Source organism: Amyelois transitella, chromosome 7 (genome assembly GCF_032362555.1).
Source record: "Amyelois transitella isolate CPQ chromosome 7, ilAmyTran1.1, whole genome shotgun sequence".
In the NCBI taxonomy this organism is placed as follows: Eukaryota; Metazoa; Arthropoda; class Insecta; order Lepidoptera; family Pyralidae; genus Amyelois; species Amyelois transitella.
The window spans coordinates 371,861-392,529 of NC_083510.1; the positions used below are offsets into that span (position 1 = coordinate 371,861).

Here is a 20,669-nt window from a genome sequence, read left to right on the forward strand (position 1 = left end):
CTAAGCAGATGAATGGCTATTAATAATTCAGTTTCTATGGTCGGAACAGGGTTGTCAGTCAAGCATTTTTGACGTTGAATACGAGTAGCTTAGGAAATCAAGTGGATATTGAAATGAAAAACCAAACGCAAACAATGTCACGATAAACAGTTAGTTGTCCAAATGTGACATACATACAGACATATACGTCTATATCCCTTGCGGGGTAGACAAAGCTAACATTCATGAAAGACTGATAGGCCTCATTCGCTATGTGGTTTAATGATAGAATTGAAATTCACATAGTGACAGGTTGCTAGCCCATCGCCTAAAAAAAGGAATTCCATATTGTAGATGATTTTTTGAGTTCAAATATGGATATTAATACTATCGATAGTTCGACAACACTAGTTGAGTTCATATTCGAGTCTTGAGCTTACTACGAGGCTAGCTCGATCTGTGTAATTCATTTCAAATATATTCAATACTAGCTGTGCCCGCGACCACGTCCGCGTGGAATAGTTATTTTGGGCATCATTGAGGCCCCCAAGGATGAATAATATTCCCCGTTTTTTTCACATTTTCCATTATTTCTTAGCTCGTTATAGTTGCACCGTGATATTATATAGCCCAAAGCCTTACTCGATAAATGGTCTATTCAACACAAACAGAATTTTTCAATTCGAACCAGTAGTTCCTGAGATTAGCGCGTTCAAACAAACAAACAAATTCTTCAGCTTAATAATATTAGTATAGATTCGCATAGAAAATTTCAATTGACAATTACGAAAAACCGAACTCGCACTCGGTCGCAAACAACAGCTAGTCGTACAATACAGTTAATTATCCCCCAGTGCGACCTGTCCGATCAAATCTACCGTGAAGTGGCTGCCTGTTGATTTCGCACGATTAATCATTAGGTGGCCACTCGTAATTAATGACGCGGGGAATGTGGGCGCCGGGCGGGGCCGGACAGGAGTGTCCGGATTGTAATATGGTAAATATTTATGATCATATTTTAAATGATAGAAATAAAAAAAAAATGGTGGACCTCCTCCTTGTTTGAAGTCGGTTAAAAAGGGGATTGAGAAGACTTATTAAATTTTAATGGTGCGGGGAACGTGGGTGCCAGGCGGGATCGGACAGGAGTGTCCGGATTGTAATATAGTGAAAATTTATGAATATATTTTAAGCTAAAGAATTAAAAAAATAACGGGTGAATAGTGAACCTCCTCCTCCTGAAGTCGGTTGCAATAGGGGATTGAGAAAGTAAATTTTCTCTGTTATAAAAACTATTACTACTGTCTTAAAACTGTTCTCAACAGCACGATTGAAGAAGGGTCGTCAGGACTATAATTAGCCAAACATCTGAACGTGACCTATCTGTTTTTCAGACTGGTGGCTTTGTCTACTCGAAGGCGTGATTATATGTATGTTTCTAGTCAGGACTTAGTTACTAAAGATGTTCATATTCTTCCTCCCGGCGTCAATTCACACCTCTGCAGAGAATGCAGGGGTGAGACATTTGACAATGATTCTCAATAACAAAGTACTATAGCTTAAAATTCATAAATAGTGAAAATTGCGGTAAAACTCTATTTTTTTTTTATTTCACGACGTCCAATCTGATTACGATGAAACAAAGAATAGAGCCTTCCAATTGGTCAATTACATCTAGCATAATATAGCTTTTTTTTTAGTAGTGCCATGTGGTTCCCGGCACCAATAGAAAAAAGAATAGTACAACACCATCTCTTTCCCATGCATGTCGTAACAGGCGACTAAGGAATAGGCTTATATACTTTGCATTCCTCTTTTAGGCGATGGGCTAGCAACCTGTCACTATTTGAATCTCAATTCTATCATCAATCCAAGCGGCTGGGGGTAGCCTTTGAGTCTTTTATTGACCGTTGCCTCTGTCTGCCCCGCTGGGAATGTGGACACTTAGCTCCGGCACGCACCACAACTGTTTCAAACGCAACTTCATCTAAGCTCACTCTCTATGAGGTAATCAGTAATCTTTTAATTATGAAACACACCTGTAAGAGTTCTCCTCTGTATTGATAGCGTATTTCTTCGTCGGCAGCACCATGACGTTATCGTAGACCCAGTAGGAGATGGCCCTGGGGTGAGCTTCAGTGTGGCAGTCCACTGTCACGTCAGTCCCAGCCGGAGCTCCCACCAACTGGTTAGGCACCCAGATCATGGGTGAAACTGGAAAAGAGGGACTCGTTAAGTTGTTATAGTACAAGGAATGATTATCCATTATTCATACATACATACATAAAATCACGCCTCTTTCCCGGATGGGTAGGCAGAGACTACCTCTTTCCACTTGCCACGATCTCTGCATATTTCCTTCGCTTCATCCACATTCATAACTCTCTTCATGCAAGCTCGGCGGTTTCGGGTACTTTTGACTTGACCCTTTACCAGGACGTCCTTAATTTGATCAAGATACGTTCGTCTAGGTCTTCCCACTCCGACCTTTCCCTCCACACCATCCATAATTCATTCAGTCATATAATCACGTTTATATCCCTTGTGGGGTAGGCAGAGCCAGCAGTCTTGAAAGACTGATAGGCCACGTTCAGCTGCTCGGCTTAATGATGGAATTGAGATCCAATTAGTGACAGGTTGCTAGCCCATCGCCTAAAAAAAGGATCGCAAATTATAAGCCTTTCCCTTAGTCGCCTTTTACGACATCCATGGGAAAGAGATGGAGTGGTCCTATTCTTTTTTGTATTGGTGCTGGGAACCGCACGGCACATCCATTATTCATTCAGTCATATAATCACGTCTATATCCCTTGTGGGGTAGGCAGAGACGGCAGTCTTGAAAGACTGATAGGCCACGTTCAGCTGTTAGGTTTAATGATAGAATTGAGGTTCTAATAATGATAGGTTGCTAGCCCATCGCCAAAAACAAGAATTCTAGACTAGACTCTTATTGTCAGGTTGGCTGGAAGGGATCCCACTTAGGGATAAGCCCGCCTTTGTGCTGTAGTACTGTTTTTGTACTTGTAATGTACTCCTTTAGTTAACAATAAAGCATTCACTTCCTTTCTTACTAGAACATACATACACACAGTCACGTCCTCATCCCCGCGGGGCAGACAGAGTCAACAGTCTACAAAAGACCGAATGGCCATGCTCAGCTACTTAGTTCAATGATATAATTGAGATTCAAACAGTTGCCAGCCCATCGCCCAAAAAAAGAATCCCAAGAATGTAAGCCTATTACTTAGTCGCTTTTTACGACATCTATGGGAAAGACATGGAGTGATCCTATTCTTTTTTGTATTGGTGCCGGGAAGCACACGACACTAGAAGTTGTAAAAATTCAGTGCTCACTGTTTTGCTGAAGATAATGTAACAAACTTATGTACGTTTTTTTTTTTTCAAAAATGTCTTGAATCATTCGCAGTCAATGAAAAATAATAAAACATTTAATTCTCAAAGACATAAAATGACACAGTGCAGTGACGCGTCCATCCATCTTGGACAGCGAAAGCAATTTAAGTTTCAATGATGATCGATCGGCCGCTACTTCAGTTCTCACGAGCTGATAATAAAACGCACACAGTGAAGATAATTCTCATTTCTCAGTTTACGGCCGCAATTTTGCGCGTGAAAATATTACCCTTGGCGCGTGATACGCTTTAATATTCTACGACGTTTTAAAATATTTATAAAGTTCCAGGTTTCTTTTATGTGTTCCTGGAGGATGACTTCATTATGAAGGGAGAGAGTTACGCGGCGTGTTTTTGTTCCCGGTTTTTTCGGAAGGATTATATTAGGTTTGATAACGGAGTTTGCTTTAAAGAATTCCACTTGAATGCGCGAAGGGTTTTATCGTTGGCGTTTTGAGGAATCTGTTAGAATTATGCAATATCATTGTCAATAAGTTATTTGAGATTCAAAAGTCTACTATATGTCAGGAAGGCCGTGTGGTTCCCGTCACCAATAAAAAAAAAGAAGTGGACCACTCCATCTCTTTGCCATGGATGTCGTAAAAGGCGACTAAGAATAGGCTTATAAACTTGGGATTCTCTTTTTAGCGATGGGCTAGCAACCTGCCACTGTTTGTTGGCTCTGACTACCCCGAAAGGGAAAGAGACGTGACTATATGTATGTATGTATGTGTGTGTCAGTAACACCATGATTGCAGTAGTTATAACTATAAAGTAAATTAAACCGTAATACCGTTATGTGTAAACTAGCGACCAGCCCACCATCAGACCAAGTAGCATTTATTGATATAAACCTTCCTCAGAAACCCATCTTTCCAACAGGAACAAAATCCGTCCACAAATTCAGATTAGCTTAGACATTCAATTGGAGAAAATGGGAGGGACATTATAATATGCACCGGTCGATGTAGTCTCTGCCTACCTCTCTAAGAAAGCCATTGTACACGATAAATATATGTATTCAATCTTACAAAACTTATAAACTGAATCGGAGTCGAAAAAGGGCCAAACAAGCGAAATGCCAAGAGAATGAATCTATTCTAAGTTTGGATAATTGTGAAGTTGACGTTGTTGAAGAAAATGCTGCAGTGCAGTTGTTACCGCTTCTCCTGCACTGACGCCTTGGACGCGGCAGTAAACTTAGTTTTAAGTAATTTTTTGACGTCAACCAATGTTGTTAAACCATACGTTTTGACATTTAATAAGCGATATGAAGTATCCTATAATAATGAATAAAAATTTTGAATTTTTTTGAATTTGAATGAGGATTACATAAGTAGGTATATGTTACTATACCAATATTGATATAAACAGACTAACAAAGCGATAGGCGATAACCGCGCTAATTCTCAGCCGTCCCGGCTAATCCCGGCCATTGTGTCCCCTGCTTAAATCAAATATACCTACACAATATATCTGGTTAAATAAGGGATCCGAAGGGCTATAGGGATATCAATTTATCAATACGTAATACAATGCTTTGATAGGTTAGATGTAGTGATGTCAGTGTTTTTATTAGATTGTCTAATAGATATAGGCTTAGGTTCATGGAAATTAGAAGCAGAATGTGTATATTTATTTAATAATGTATATATTTAATAGTGTAATGTAATGTAAATAATAGTGTAATGTATATATTTAATACTGGCTTTCGCCCGCGCCTCTACCAACGTAAAAATTAAGTATCTTATTCCTTTTCCGTACACTACACTATATTTATACAAAATTTTATAAAGATTGGTTCAATAGTTTAACTTTGACGAGGTAACAAAGTAACTTAATTCAGCATGTATAATAGTTTTTTTGACGGCCTCTGTGGCGCAGCGGTAGTAGGCTTGTCTGTGACATCGGAGGTCCCGGGTTCGAATCCCGGCCAGGGCATGATGATTTAAGAACTTTTTCTGATTGGCCTGGGTCTTTGATGTTTATCTATATATAAGTATTTATTATAAAATATAGTATCGTTGAGTTAGAATCTCGTAACACAAGTCTCGAACTTACTTCGAGGCCAACTCAATCAGTGTAATTTGTCCCGTATATATTTATTTATTTAATTTAATTTAATTTAATTTAATTTAATTTAATTTAATTTAATTTAATTTAATTTAATTTAATTTAATTTAATTTAATTTAATTTAATTTAATTTAATTTAATTTAATTTAATTTAATTTAATTTAATTTAATTTAATTTAATTTAATTTAATTTAATTTAATTTAATTTAATTTAATTTAATTTAATTTAATTTAATTTAATTTAATTTAATTTAATTTAATTTAATTTAATTTAATTTAATTTAATTTAATTTAATTTAATTTAATTTAATTTAATTTAATTTAATTTAATTTAATTTAATTTAATTTAATTTAATTTAATTTAATTTAATTTAATTTAATTTAATTTAATTTAATTTAATTTAATTTAATTTAATTTAATTTAATTTAATTTAATTTAATTTAATTTAATTTAATTTAATTTAATTTAATTTAATTTAATTTAATTTAATTTAATTTAATTTAATTTAATTTAATTTAATTTAATTTAATTTAATTTAATTTAATTTAATTTAATTTAATTTAATTTAATTTAATTTAATTTATTTATTCAGATATCATGATCCACTTTGTTAGTAATACAGAAAACTTAGAGATAGTGTTAGTAAATACATATGGCAAAATGAAATTTTAAAAGGTACCCAATAAAAAGAATAACTGTACACCGGGGTGCCGCTGAAAAACTCGGCTTCATATTTGGCCATATACAGCTATCGGCATGGTCCCCCGCACAAGGTGGCCCATTATTGGTGCTTCCAGTCTATCCGCTACAGTTTTCAGGATGCTGTTATGACTCGCTCTTAATCGCCCTAGCAAAGATGCCATTTTTTTACGGATCACGGCATGAAATCCATCCGTTCTTGCCTGAGCAAACATTTCAGAGGCACTACAGAATCGAGGCAGTCTTAGCAGCATTCTAAAAATATTATTGTACTGGACACGAATGGCATCCAGCGATCTTTTGGTACAATGGACCCACAGAGCGCCCGCGTAAAAACCCTGGCAAAAAGCTTTAAAAAGCGTTATTTTGACTTGGTCGCCACAACGGGCAAATCTATGGATCAACATATTGCCCCTTACCGCTAGTGCCCTCCGCTCTCGTTCAACATCGGCATTGTCCTTAAGGTCCTCAGCAAGAATATGTCCCAAATATTTAAAAGTCTTAACTCTGTCCAAGATAACGCCATTTAGAGTAATGGGTGGGAGATTTTCGGACTTCCCACCTGGGGCCCCAAAGACAATGTACTGACACTTTTTCACATTATAAATGAGCCCGTGTGTGGTCGCAAATCTAGTACAAACTTTAAGCATTTCGTTTATTGACCAAACAGTTGGGCTGAGCAACGCCATATCGTCAGCGTAGTTTACGCTATTTATGACAGTTCCATCTACACTGCATCCCATTCGCATATTGCTAAGCTCGACTATAAGGTCGTTGACATACAAGTTAAAGAGCCTGGGAGACGATAGCCCCCCCTGCCGCACCCCACACTCCAACCAGTATGGATCGGAAATACCGTCAGCCCATCGAACAAAATTTGTTTGGTTTTTGTACCAATACTTAAAAATATTCAACAACCCTGGCGGTACACGCCTGTCCTCTAGCTTTCTCCAAAGCACTTTATGAGATGCCTTGGAGAAATCCAAAAAACACCCGAATACTGGTGTTCTACGATTTGTATAGTATTGGACAGTATGCTTTAGTGCAACAATCGCACTCTCAGTAGATAGTCGAGGCCGAAACCCAAACTGAGCATCATGGAAATTTAAATATTGCTGCAAACGAGCATCAATCACACTATCCAATACCTTAGCAATTATCGTTGCAAGGGAAATAGGTCTATAATTGCACCTGTCTGAGATATCCCCTGTCCTGTTCTTGACAATGGGCACAATAATGGTCTTTATTAAGTCAGGAGGCATATATGAGTGACTCACACATAACGAAAAGAACATGGAGAGGACCCTCGGCAGGTGGACGCCCGCATACCTCAAGTGCTCAATACTGAGTCCGTCGTGGCCAGGCGATTTACCCCGGCTCATTCCTGTTATTACCTTTTTTATTTCAGCCGCGCAAAATCGCTGAAAATTAAGATCCTTATGCACAACGGACCCAGCATCAAACTCCTCGACGGTAGGACCCAATGGAGATTGGACTTTAAAATGTTCCCTAAACATGTTCGCTATCTCAGTTGCGTCACTTTTCCCCTCAACACTCACCGGGCGGCCTGGCCCAGAATCCAGCCTGGATGCAGCTTTCCAAAAATCCCTGAAATTATTGGTAGCTCTTTGTTCTGCAATTCTGTCCATACGGATTTGGTCTTGGTTTTTTTGACACCAGCTAAGGCGTCCTTTAAAAACTTTTCGCGACTCGCACATTTGCTCATACACAACACCCGATTTAGGTCGGTTGTGCTGCATCCAAACTCCAAATCTAAGCCTTGCCTCACGATGAGCCTCTTGTACATGTTTGTTCCAGCCACACAGTGTCCTCCCCCTCCTCTTTGTAGGACCCTTGATTTTTTTGGTTTTAGATGCGCCGTTACTAAGAATATTGACAATTTTGGCGTATATGTTATCCAAAACCTTCTGATGGTCAGTGTTACTACATGACCCATGACTGCATTCCACACATTCCGAAGGAAAGTGAATATCGCGGAGCAATTTATTACATACATTATGGTAATCGTAAATCTGTGATTCCTCTCTTTCCCCCCAAATAACTTTGCTGCATGGCACATCATGGGCCTCCAATTTCTGCCTAACTACCTCAAGATTACAAGACATAAATATGGGAAGATGGTCCGACACATATACCTCCTTGTGTATCCATACATCGACTATAGATTTCCTAGCAGAGTATGAAACAACAAAATGGTCAAGCCATCTGGTACACCCGTGAACTTGGCTAACGTAAGTAAAACTATTTGAATCAACGCCCAATTTGTCTACGTCCGCACACACCCACCTTCTATCAATAGAAAAACTACAAAGCTCCTTGTAGAATGGTTCATTTATATGCGCATTAAAATCACCCAGCATGTATATACATTCTACATTACTTGCATCCTCTATTGCGCTTATTTCCCCTAAAACCTCAGTAAACAAGAGCAAATTTTCATGCGAATCCGTCGGCATATAAACTGTGAACACAACAATTGAACGACCATCTATAGTAGCTTTGATAGCTGCAAGTCTGTCACTATTACAGTCCAAAACCTTTACGGATTCAAATATGCCCCTTCTCCAGAGAATGCCAACCCCCCCATACGGTCTGCCGACTAACAAACCAGCCGAAGTATCAATTGCAGACTTACCGGTATATTCGAAGTCACTACAAATAGATCCTAAAAGATGTATATCATGGGGAAGAAGCCATGTCTCCTGTAGACCAATAATATCTGATTTCATACATATTTTTCTTACGCATTCTAGCGATCGTTTTAAACCTTGACAATTAAAACTAGCAAAAGTGACATTGTTTGTGTTAATATCCATGATAAATATTAATTTACTTTAACATTTTCATCCGAATTTTTTCGGTACATAAATTGCACGAAACGCCTAAAAGTAACTCCATCGGGCCACATTTGACTATTTAAAAATAAATGAAGTTTATGTTTCGATACAAACAATTTAAATGCGTTGTATTTTTTTGTTGATTTTATATTAATCGGTTTTAACACTACTGTTTCATTCGTTTTTTTCTTAATGTAACTAATTATATCACTTTCACTAGCATCCTTACTAACGTTTGAAATAAACAATGGCACCTTAACGTCTGCTGCTCTAAACTTGCCGTTAGGCTCTGTTGCTGCAGATCCCCTTTGACCTATCAATTTGTATCGCCTAGTTTTCGATCTGTTCACAACTTGCCATTCACTCTCCTCTTTTTCGTAAGTCTTTTCCTCGGAAATTAATTCTTGATAACGCATACCGTCCTTTAAAGGAAGCATCTCACTCGCTGTCTTAGAAGAAATCGCCTCAACGGCAACTGAGCGCTGAATGGTGACCGGTTCAACGACGCGGGCGCTTGGTAATACCTCCCCGGACTTTGTTTGGGTTCGCTCCGTCTCCCTTCCACTCACACAGCCTATACTAGCCTCGCTTTTAACTAGACTATTGTCACTCTTCGGGTTCGGGTTTGAAACCGAAATATGCGCCTCCACGCGCTGTACATATTCTGTCTCATGTTTTTGTTCACAGTTGAGTGGGATCGATGTAATTGCCTTGTCGTTATCTTCCGACGGACGTTTGTTACCTGGCGGCCGGTCATCTACCCGAGAAATGTTTTTATTTACCTCGGCATCAGCTGATTCTTGGGAAATTGTTAACGGAAAATATTCTAGGCCTATTGGACCACTATCAAAAGAGAAATTGTCCGCCAAACAGGCTCCTCTCCTCATGTTCACCTTGTTGATGGAGGAATTCGTAGTTTCTATTATGGATGCATATTTCATACGGTCGACTTCTTGTTTTAGCAACTCAAATTGATCCTTAGATACGACACATTCCTTTAAATTGCTCAGCTCCCCTTGTATTTTAAGAATATCCTTAAGTATTCTTGTGGCGTCTACATGATCAAAAGAAACCGGAGGTACTTTATGTAAATCGACGGCTGCAAATATCGGAAAAAGTTCTCTATTTCCGGATTTCATCAAAAAGATAATATCATCGAGGTCTCTGGACATTCTCTTTTTACCTTCTTTCCTCCGTATTGGCATCTTTTTCGCATTCGGTACTGCATCATATAACAGTGATTTTGCTTTAGTTATTTCTTCCGATGAATATGTCGAGATACACAACTGGTGGATACTCTCTTCATCAGTGAAGTCAATTACATTTCGCAGAAACGTCAAAAGTTCACTTATCACAACATTACAGTTCGCGCACTTTATAGTGGTCGAGGTCATTTTCCTCAGCGATGTATCGTCTATCACATATGTAAGTAACACGTTCGCGCGCATCCGCACATGTGACACGACTGATTTAAGTATTTATATTTTAGTTAAACTTAATAGAAAGTTAAAAAATCCGTTAAAAGCATTTTAATATATAAAAAAAAAACATTAACATCGCCTTGAAAAATGCACTCATTTTATTTTTATAGCTCACTAGAGGCCGCCCGCGACTTCGTCCGCATGGAAACCCTATCAATCCCACGGGAACTCTGGGATAAAAAGTAGCCTATGTGTAATTCTGGGTCTTCAGCTACCTACATACCAAATTTCATGGTAATCGGTTCAGTAGTTTTTGCGTGAAAGAGTAACAAACATCCATACATCCATACAAACTTTCGCCTTTATAATAGTAGTAGGATTGTTTTTGGCAACTTGGGATTCTTCTTCTTGGCGATGGGCTAGCAACCTGTCACTATTTGAATCTCAATTCCAGCAGAAAGCGGCCTTTCAGTCTTTTCAAGACTGTTGCCGTCTACCCAGCAAGGTATATATATACATACATACACAAAATCACGCCTTTTTCCCGAAGGGGTAATCAGAGACTACATCTTTCCACTCGCTACGATCTCTGCATACTTCCTTCGCTTCATCTACATTCATAACTCTCTTAATGCAAGCTCGGCGGTTTCGGATACTCTCCGGATCAAGGTATCTTTATATATATATACGCTGCTATTATATACATATGTTTGTTATTGGTAATAGCTAATACGGGATAGTTAAAATTAAGCTCGGATTAATCCGTAGCTAGCTACCTCAACCACTCAGCCACCGCTCTAAAGACTATCATTCATTCAGTAACACTAAATTACTCCAATTGTTTCAAATCAAAAACCCGACCGCCATCGTAAAATAACAATGTTAAATAAAATTTCATCGCATGAAAAGAGAAAGCCTTGAAAGCTGTTCGCTTTATTTCCAGTGCGATATCAAAACGGCCGGCTGACTAAACACGGGACAAGATGGCCGCGATAATTGAAAGATAATATTTTTTTGCGGTGCAGCGAGGGTGCACAAGTGAATAAACAAGGAGTGATTGAATGAGAATTGCATTGGAGATTGTGGAAACTTGATAATGTCGTGGGTATTATGTTGAATACTTAACAGCTTCATTACTTTTTTTTAATGAGACGGTGGTCCCAATAAAGTGGACTAGGCAAATTAGATTTTTATTCAACTTGCCAGAAATATCACATAGAATATTGTAAGTATTATGTTATACATATATACGTCATGTCTATATCCCTTGCGGGGTAGACAGAGCCAACAAACAGTCTTGAAAAGACTGTTAGGCCACCTTCAGCTGTTTGGCTTAATGATAGATTCAAATAGTGACAGGTTGCTTGCCCATCGCCTAAATAAAGAATCCCAAGTTTACAAGCCTATCCCTTAGTCGCCTTTAACGACATCTACGGAAAAGAATGGTCCTATTATTTTTTGTATTAGTGCTGGGAACCACACGGCACGTAATAATTAATAGATAATCAAATAATTAGCTGTGAAATCTGACTTACATTCAACGTCGACAATGATCCTCTTGGAGACGGAGGGGGGTACAGCATTGGTCGCGATGCAGAGGTACGCCCCCATCTCAGTTCTGCTGATTCGCTGTAAGCTCAGCGTGTCACCTTCGTAGACAGTCACTAGGGGACAAGAAATATCGATTAAGACGTGAACTTAATAAAATTAGCATAGATTTTGTTTTAAGATGAAATGTTTATTTGGCCCTCTTCATTTTATGGGATGGCAAAATAATTTCTATGTAATGAGGTTTTCATTCACGAGTTAATTGATTCAAAATAATGTTCTGATGTGTTAAATATTGACTTACGAGTATATACATATTACTGCGTGGTAGCACTCGTTTTGTTTCGTTTAACAAAAAGCCTGAAAACTGAGCAATAATAATACTCCCTTTTTTAATTTGCTGAAAGACGCACAACTCTTCTGAAAGAAGAACAATTTGATACTTTATATTGTGTAAAAAAAATAGTTCTTCTGTCAACTTATATACCTACTTAGAAATATATATAGTCGAAAGCGACAATTTTAAAATATCAGAGAATTCTGACGCTTTAAAATTTAGTGTTTCTCATTATCTTATCAAACTGGTTATCTTTATTTCTATGCTCTTATATAATTTTATAAATTTATTAATTTTATCTGGCACTGATATAAACCTTTCTAGTTACGTAAAAAGATAGACGGTTCCTTCAATAAGAAACTTTATAAGAAGACTATAAAGTTTGATTCACAAGACCCTTTTGGTTTGGAAACGTGACCATGACGGTTAAATTATATTCAAACTTGGAATGCCGTAAAAGTTGATTTTTTTTTTCTTTTTTATTCAACCCTACGATGATAAATGGCCAGCAAGTTCATTAAAAGGCAAGAGATGTCCCAGCCTCAAAGGGATGTTTACGTGAGGCCGACGGTTAAATTCTAGCTTAAAAAGTAATAAAAATTAAAAATTCGGGTTGCGTATGCCGCATCAAGTAGGTAATGAGTTCTGTGTTTGCACGCAAAACATGTAGTGGACGGAAAACAAGTAATGTGCACTTGCACGAGGTGTTAGGGCGAGTTTTACTCGCTCAAAAGTAAACTTTTCTGTTTTTGTGTAAAGAAAAAAAATGGCTAAAATTGATCATAAAAATTACCATAAAATAATCCAATCTTAAAAGTTTACGTGGCTTATGATGAGCTAAAGTCAATTACAGATACTGTATGCAAACAAAAAAACGCTTGCAAAATAAACCCAAAAAAAAATCCGTTAACTTGACATTTTAATTTAATAAGCAGTCAACATTTTTTACAACACGACTGCATATTTTTATTACAAAAAAAGTAAAAAAAAAATTATTATTTTTTTCACTCCACTCTAAAAGAAGGGTTTATCTGTTCTCTCAATGTTTTGCAGTTCACATTTGGCCAGTCCCGCAGGACGTCATGAATGTAATGAGGGAGGATGTATAAAGCAATTACTGCTGGCTGTTGTTCGCTCTCGGGGCTAAATTTTGAGCTGCATCGTGTAAATCGGTTGCAATTCCACTTTTTGAACATAATACTATTATATTAATATTACTTACTTTAACAAAATTTAGAGAAGCTAATATTCGGACTGATTAAGTTGTAAACATAGTACGGGGGGGGGGGGGGGGGGGGGTACAGTCAACAGCAGAAGAATATTATTACCTTTGTTATGGAGAGCCATGGAGAGGTCAAGTTTTTCTGCAGATAATGACTCGGAAAATCTTTTTTGTGAGATATATTTTGTTTTTTACATAGCATTATTCTACTGATAACTGTATGTAAATAATATTTTAAATTAAATTCTAATTGAATTTGATATATAAAACAAATTAATCTAAAACACATTACATCGTATGAGCAAAACAAATCCACCGACCGGCCGACCATCAATCGTTTTCAATTAGACCTTACAAAACAACAAGTCCTTTATCCATTCTTTGGGCACCCAAAGACATTTCTAAACCTAAAGAACTGAGCCAACCCCAATTCTATACTCAAACTCGTCAAATAAAGAGTGGATTTGCGACCACATTAATTCAAACAAATGACAACGGGGAATTGAAAACATTGACGTGATAATTAATGTTGTCGCCCTTCGGCACAACCGTAGCGGCTGTCGGTGACGCTGACACGGAGGGCGGCCTGACACCACGCACAATCAGCTCCGAGGACCCTTCACACACGTTGGTTCAAGAAAATCTCTCTCGAAATTAAACTGAATTTTTGGCCGCCATTGTGCACCGCCAACGAGGCACCGTTTAATTTGCTGGAAATACTCGGCTTTTTGTACTGCAATTATCTGGGTTTTTTTTCTGGTTTAATCCGGCCCGAGTGGGATTATATCGGGTTGGAATCACGATTTTATATTACATACATACGTACATACATATAATCACGACTATATCCCTTGCGGGGTAGACAGAGCCAACAGTCATCGAAAAACTGATAGGCCACGTTCACCTGTTTGGCTTAATGATACAATTGAGATTAAAATAGTGACATGTTGCTAGCACATCGCCTAAAAGGGTAATCCCAAGTATATAAGTCCATCCCTTAATCGCCTTTTTTTTTCTTTTGATGCCGGGAACCACAATGCACACTTTATCATACATAATTATATGAATGTTATTGTTTTAAGATGTAACAACACTACAGCAAAGGTTCACAAGTTGTTATATTAAAAAAAATACATGTATTAAATTTTGTTTTTAAATACTTTATGAGCTGATTTACTTTTTGTGACCAATCAAATATTACTAAATGAACCAAAATACACTTTTATAAAGGTACATTATATATCTCACACCAACATCACTAACAAACGAAAATACTTGTAGGTAAATTCACCAGCAAACTGTTTGCACTTATCACCACAATTTCTTTTATCGTCGAGAGGATTTTCGTTGTAACAAAATGCAGTGGGTTTTATAAGAATTCTCTACTAGAAGATACAGTCGCATAGAGGTATTAGTCTGAAGATAGGGTACCATTATTCTTTCGATGTCGGTGCAATGGAATAAAGTCTATAATTCTGTGTGAATCTTGAGCTAGTGGAAAATAGTTACACGCGATTGGACGGTTAGGGATTGAACTGAGCTATGTTGGTTTAATGTTCATTTATCATATAAGTATGTAGAATAAAATTTCATCGATATTTTAAACTTTCCGATCTTTTTTTTTAAATAATAAATAATTCAAATTAAATAATTTCTTTATTTATGTACCAGTTCTGTTGATTGTACACATTTTTTCCAATTTTTGGGTTTAATTAATGCGCAATCATCTTTATAATCATCATCAACAAACCTCAGATTCTCTGGTTCGGTGAGAATTTCGGAAAATTGATCGTCGTAAAAGGAGACTAAAGGATAGGCTTACAAACATGGATTTCTTCCTTTGGGCGATGGGCTAGCAACCTGTCACTATTTGAATGTCAATTCTATTATTAATACTAACAGCTAAACGTGGCCTTTAATCATGTACGTCTTTCAAGACTGCTGGGTCTATCTACCACGCAAGAGATAAAGACCTGATTATTTGAATGAATGATCTGCTTGAGGATTTATAGACCTTTGTATTACCATTATATCTATGGACAAATTCTATCATGTCATTATTTGACATTAAATAAATGTGAATACCTCGAACTAACCAAAAATACCTTACCTTTCTTTCTCCTGTCAACGGAGATGGGCTGACCGTCCTCTCGCCTCCACATGATCTTCGGCGCCGGGAACCCATCCGCCTTGCAGACCAGACTAATGTTCTGATTCTCCCTGACAGCGACAGCTGACTGCGTGCTCTCTTCATCCAGGATATTTGGTGGCACTATGGAAAAAAAATGTCAATAAGTCAATTAGACTATTAAAATTTGATTGGAGTAAATTAATCTAAGTCAACGTATCTTGATCAAATTAAGGACGTCCTGGCAAATGGTCAGGTCAAGAGTACCCGAAACCGTCGAGCTTGCATGAAAAGAGTTATCATGGCAAGTGGAAAGATGTAGTCTCTGCCTACCTCTCCGGGAAAGAGGCGTGATTTATGTATGTATGCAATATTTTTTCACTGGTAAGTATACAAGCTAATGTACTACTTTGAAGAGGAAATTATATCTATATGAGACGCCTGCGCATGTATCAGAATGAGCCTGTACTAAATTATAACGCCGCTTTAACAATTGCAACGTTAAGAACGTTTTTTGGTGCAACAATGATGTATGATTGATGAAAGAATCAGTTTCAGCTTTGTGGCTTGAAAGAAAGTCCTTAGGTGGGAATATGGTATTTGCGTGACCAAAGTCTTCTTCATAAGACCAAACAATTACTTTTATTTTGAAAATGAGAGGATCTAAAACGAGGATTAGAATCCCGAATTATTGAATTTGAACATTGATACATACATATAATCCTGTCTTGAAAATACTGATAGGCTACGTTTAGCTGTTTGGCTTACTGATAGAATTGATATTCATATAAAGTGACAGGTTGCTAGCTCGTTCCCTAAAAGGAGAATCCCATGTTTATAAGCCTATCCCTTAGTCGCCTTTTACGACATTCTTGGTAAAAAGATGGAGTGGTCCTATTCTTTTTTTCTATTCGTACAGGGAACCACATTGCACCAATACAAATTGAAAATTGATGTCAATTATTATTACTACAATTTTAAACAGCATTCACACATAGTTTCTCATAAACAGCCGCAATTTATATTTGACGAGCAATCTCAAACATCCACTGAAATAGTTAACAAGAAAAACACAACCGCTCCAATATTCCGAAACATGCAACTCCGAATGAGCGGAAACCAACAAAGCATCGTCTACAGAAACAAAACAGTTCCCATTTCTAAAAACATCGCGAAAAACAACTATCGTGGCGTCGAGGCGCGCTGGCCCTAACTGTCGATCGGGGAAACACTTAGTCTTTTATATAGCCGCAGTTTGGTCCAACTTTTAAGTGGAAAAACGGTTTTTTGCCCCTTCCACGGAGTCAGTTTTATCTTCGTTTTATTGCGCGACGGGCCTCGGGGTGACGATCTATTTGGTTCGTGGGTTTATTAATTTGCAAACAGACGTTGTAGATTTCAAAGAATTGCTGTGGAGTGTGAATAATTAAAGAGTGGACAGGTGGAACAAATACACGTATGTTTTTGCACGTTTCTTTGTGTTATTGGATACTTAGTCAATTAATGGTTTTTTTTAATAATGATGAAACTTCACATTTGTAAATCATAGTACCTATATATAAATATATATACGGGACAAATTACACTGATTGAGTTAGCCTCGAAGTAAGTTCGAAACTTGTGTTATGAGATACTAACTCAACGATACTATATTTTATAACAAATACTTATGTAGATAAACATCCAAGACCCAGACCAATCAGAAAAAGTTCTTTTCTCATCATGCCTTGACCGGGATTCGAACCCGGGACCTCCGGTGTCACAGACAAGCGTACTACCGCTGCGCCACAGAGGCCGTCTAATTTAGGTATAATATTTTTTCTCAACTAGCGGACCCGACAGACTTCGTTCTGTCAAAAAGATGTGTAATATGACAGTTTTTTGTTCCTATACCTATAAAGTTTACTGTTGTCTAAGCAATGTAGGTCTACCGACATTGCTTAGACAACAGTAAACTTTATACATTAGCAATAAAGCTCAAACTGACTGTACGTATTAGTTAGGAAACGTTTGTATGGGATAAAGAAAAGGACTGTTTTTATGGTTTTTCAGGCAATTATTTGGTATTTTTTCGCCGTAAAAACCATCCATGAGCTTCGACGAATATTAAAAAAAAAGAATTGGCCAAATTGGTCCAGGCGTTCTTGAGTTAAGCGTTTACCAACACATTTAGCGATTCATTTTTATATTATAGAAGATTATACATAGATATCAGAACATAGAGTTTTACAGGTTATAGAGAAAAACTCTTAAAAATTACATTTTAGAGTAATTTTCGCTCATAAATTTATTAAATGAATAAAATTAATCGTAGGTACCAACTTTTGATAAAAATTAAAATAGTATTTAATTTATCTGGTGTGGTTAAAATAGAAGCAAGATCATTTCAAGAAATTCGAATTAATTCGGTTTCAGCATATTTCATCAACATGAGAGGAAAGCATTAAAGAGCGAGATTAAATTAATATTTTATAAAGTTTCAATTTATGTTCAAAGCTTCGGTACTTGTCTGCAATAAAAATAATTACGTGGCTTCAAGGGGAGTAAGGGAAGCTTATTTTAAACCCTTTTAGATATTAAGGGGAAGTAATTAAAAGTTTACAAAACGGGCCCAGAACGTTGCCTGATCATAATTTTATTATTTTTTGTTGTTACTACCATGCCATTATACTTTAAACTTCGGGTCATTATCCTATCAGCCCTAAATTGGTTTTGTTATACGAAATCTAAATAATAAATAACGAGGGGAATATTTGGGATGAAATGAGGAATAAGGATTCAGTACAGACCCCGATTCATCTAATAATCTTAGTTGTTTTGTTTCGAAAAGGATTCAAATATCTAACAAGCATCGATAACAAGGGCAATCCATAATGATTATCGATACTTATTTTTTTAATATACATGTACTGTCTCGAGTAAAAAAACAGCCATCTCTTTGATAAGTAGATAACATAACCCTAGAACAACCGCGTAGATATTTTGAACACGTTTTTAGTTGAAACGTCTTGATATAACAACAATCAGCTTAATTTAGTCGCTTTTTATCTTTTTTGAAACTTACAAACAACCAGCAGATACTCTACTTGGCTAATTTCTCACGCGGAGAAGCCAGAATATGTCGTTGTCGCGTGAGATGACGTTTTATGGTCAAGGATTGAACCTGTAGGAATCAGGCATCCCCCAAAGATCTTCACTTTGACCGGTGAGAAGCTGCATTATATTATGTCTTCTCGTAACTCTAATGGCTTTATTAGACCATGTAATGGGCCATTAGACGTTGTGCTTGTCTATACGTGGCCGTTCTTCTTCAATCTTCCACCTTAGCCTTTCGTTCTATGAATCATACACCCCCTACCATTTGAAAAAACTTACCTAGATCAGCTTAGTATAGAAGACTAGAGGCCGCCCGCGACTTCGTCCGCATGGAAACCCTATCAATCCCGCGGGAACTCTGGGATAAAAAGTAGCCTATGTGTTATTCTGGGTCTTCAGCTACCTACATACCAAATTTCATGGTAATCGGTTCAGTAGTTTTTGCGTGAAAGAGTAACAAACATCCATACATCCATACAAACTTTCGCCTTTATAATAGTAGTAGGATTAATCTGTCAATAACTTACCAACGACTTGCAGGTACCCCACTTGGCTTATCATAGGGTTGGTGTTCACTTGACACATGTAGTAACCCCTGTCTTCCTGCTGCACCTGGCTCACGTGGAGAAGCCAGGTCATGGCGTTGTCGTGGGACACGCTGAACCTGGCCAGGCGTGTGATGACGTGCCGGTGGATCGTCAGGATCATCTGACGATCGATGTGGATCCACGCCACCTGATGGGGATAGATGAATCTATAGTACATACATACATATGGTCTTGAAAAGACTGAATGGCCACGTTCAGCTATTTGGCTTAATGATAGAATTGAGATTCAAATAGTGACAGGTTGCTAACCTAGCGCCTAAAAAATTTTTGTATTGGTGCTTGGAACCACACGGCACATAGGTATATAAATCTATAGTACCAGCGGTATAAAAACTATTGCTCGTGGTGTTCGTAACAGTAGCGTTTTTAAGGGTAACCTAGAGATCCGCCCATGAGTAACTTGATTTTGAGTCCGGTCGAGTAATTATGGCATTATTAAAATTAGCATTATTCTGATATCCTGATTGCATCCATTGCATCATTGAGAAGTTGCTTCAGGGCTTGCCAATGACAATGATACGGGAGTGGATGAGTCAGGTAATTCCAAATTTTATTTATTCCTTGAATCACAATATCATTGTAGGTTTCCTAAAGAAATATAATACCAATGCTTGCAAGATCCATTCACGTTAACCTCCCGTTAATTTTATGTTTCCAAGGAAATTTTGGGATTTTCTCTATTAAAGGTACTCGTAGCCCTACCATAAATTCCAACAGATTTTGCTATCCATTGTCTATTAGAGAGTCGCTTACTTATACAAGAGTTTTATATTATACTAGCTTTTGCGCGGAGTTTTGCCCCCGTGGGTTATTTCAGTAAAAAAAATAGCCTAAGTATGTCACGCTCGAATATCTGTTCTGCATCTGTGCCAAAATTAATCCAGTAGTTTTTGAGTTTATTTGTTACAAAAATACAAATCTTTTCTCTTTATTAATATATGATAAGTTGATGCATAAACTTTTGTATTTTTATTTTATTTCAACAACCGACAATATTAGATTCAACGTGCAATATTTTCAGACCCGCCAAACTTTGTGCGATAAAAGTTTCACATATAAAATGGAAAGTTTGTTTCGTTCCGAGATATTTACGTTGGGTTATTGGACGGCTGGACTGTGCCTTCAAATAGATGCAGTACAGAATTAACACTGCCCCAATCAATAACGATTTTTTGTTAAGGAAACTATAATGGATTCAAAGCAGATATAATGAATTCAGCGGTAGTACCTGTGACATCGGAGGTCCTGGGTTTGAATCCCAGGGCATGATGAGAAAGGAACTTTTT

At 37.3% G+C, this 20,669-nt stretch overlaps 1 protein-coding gene across 1 annotated transcript in view; it reads right to left on the reverse strand.

Moving 5' to 3' along the window:
* LOC106143519 (lachesin) overlaps positions 1-20,669 on the reverse strand; it is a 52,835-nt gene that overhangs the window by 10,858 nt on the left and 21,308 nt on the right. The window contains exons 3-6 of the mRNA XM_060945084.1: positions 19,303-19,510; positions 15,662-15,823; positions 11,980-12,108; positions 2,019-2,193 (exon numbers count right to left, since the gene is read on the reverse strand). Of these exons, the coding sequence (XP_060801067.1) occupies positions 2,019-2,193; positions 11,980-12,108; positions 15,662-15,823; positions 19,303-19,510 (674 nt within the window). The remainder of the gene's footprint in view (positions 1-2,018; positions 2,194-11,979; positions 12,109-15,661; positions 15,824-19,302; positions 19,511-20,669) is intronic.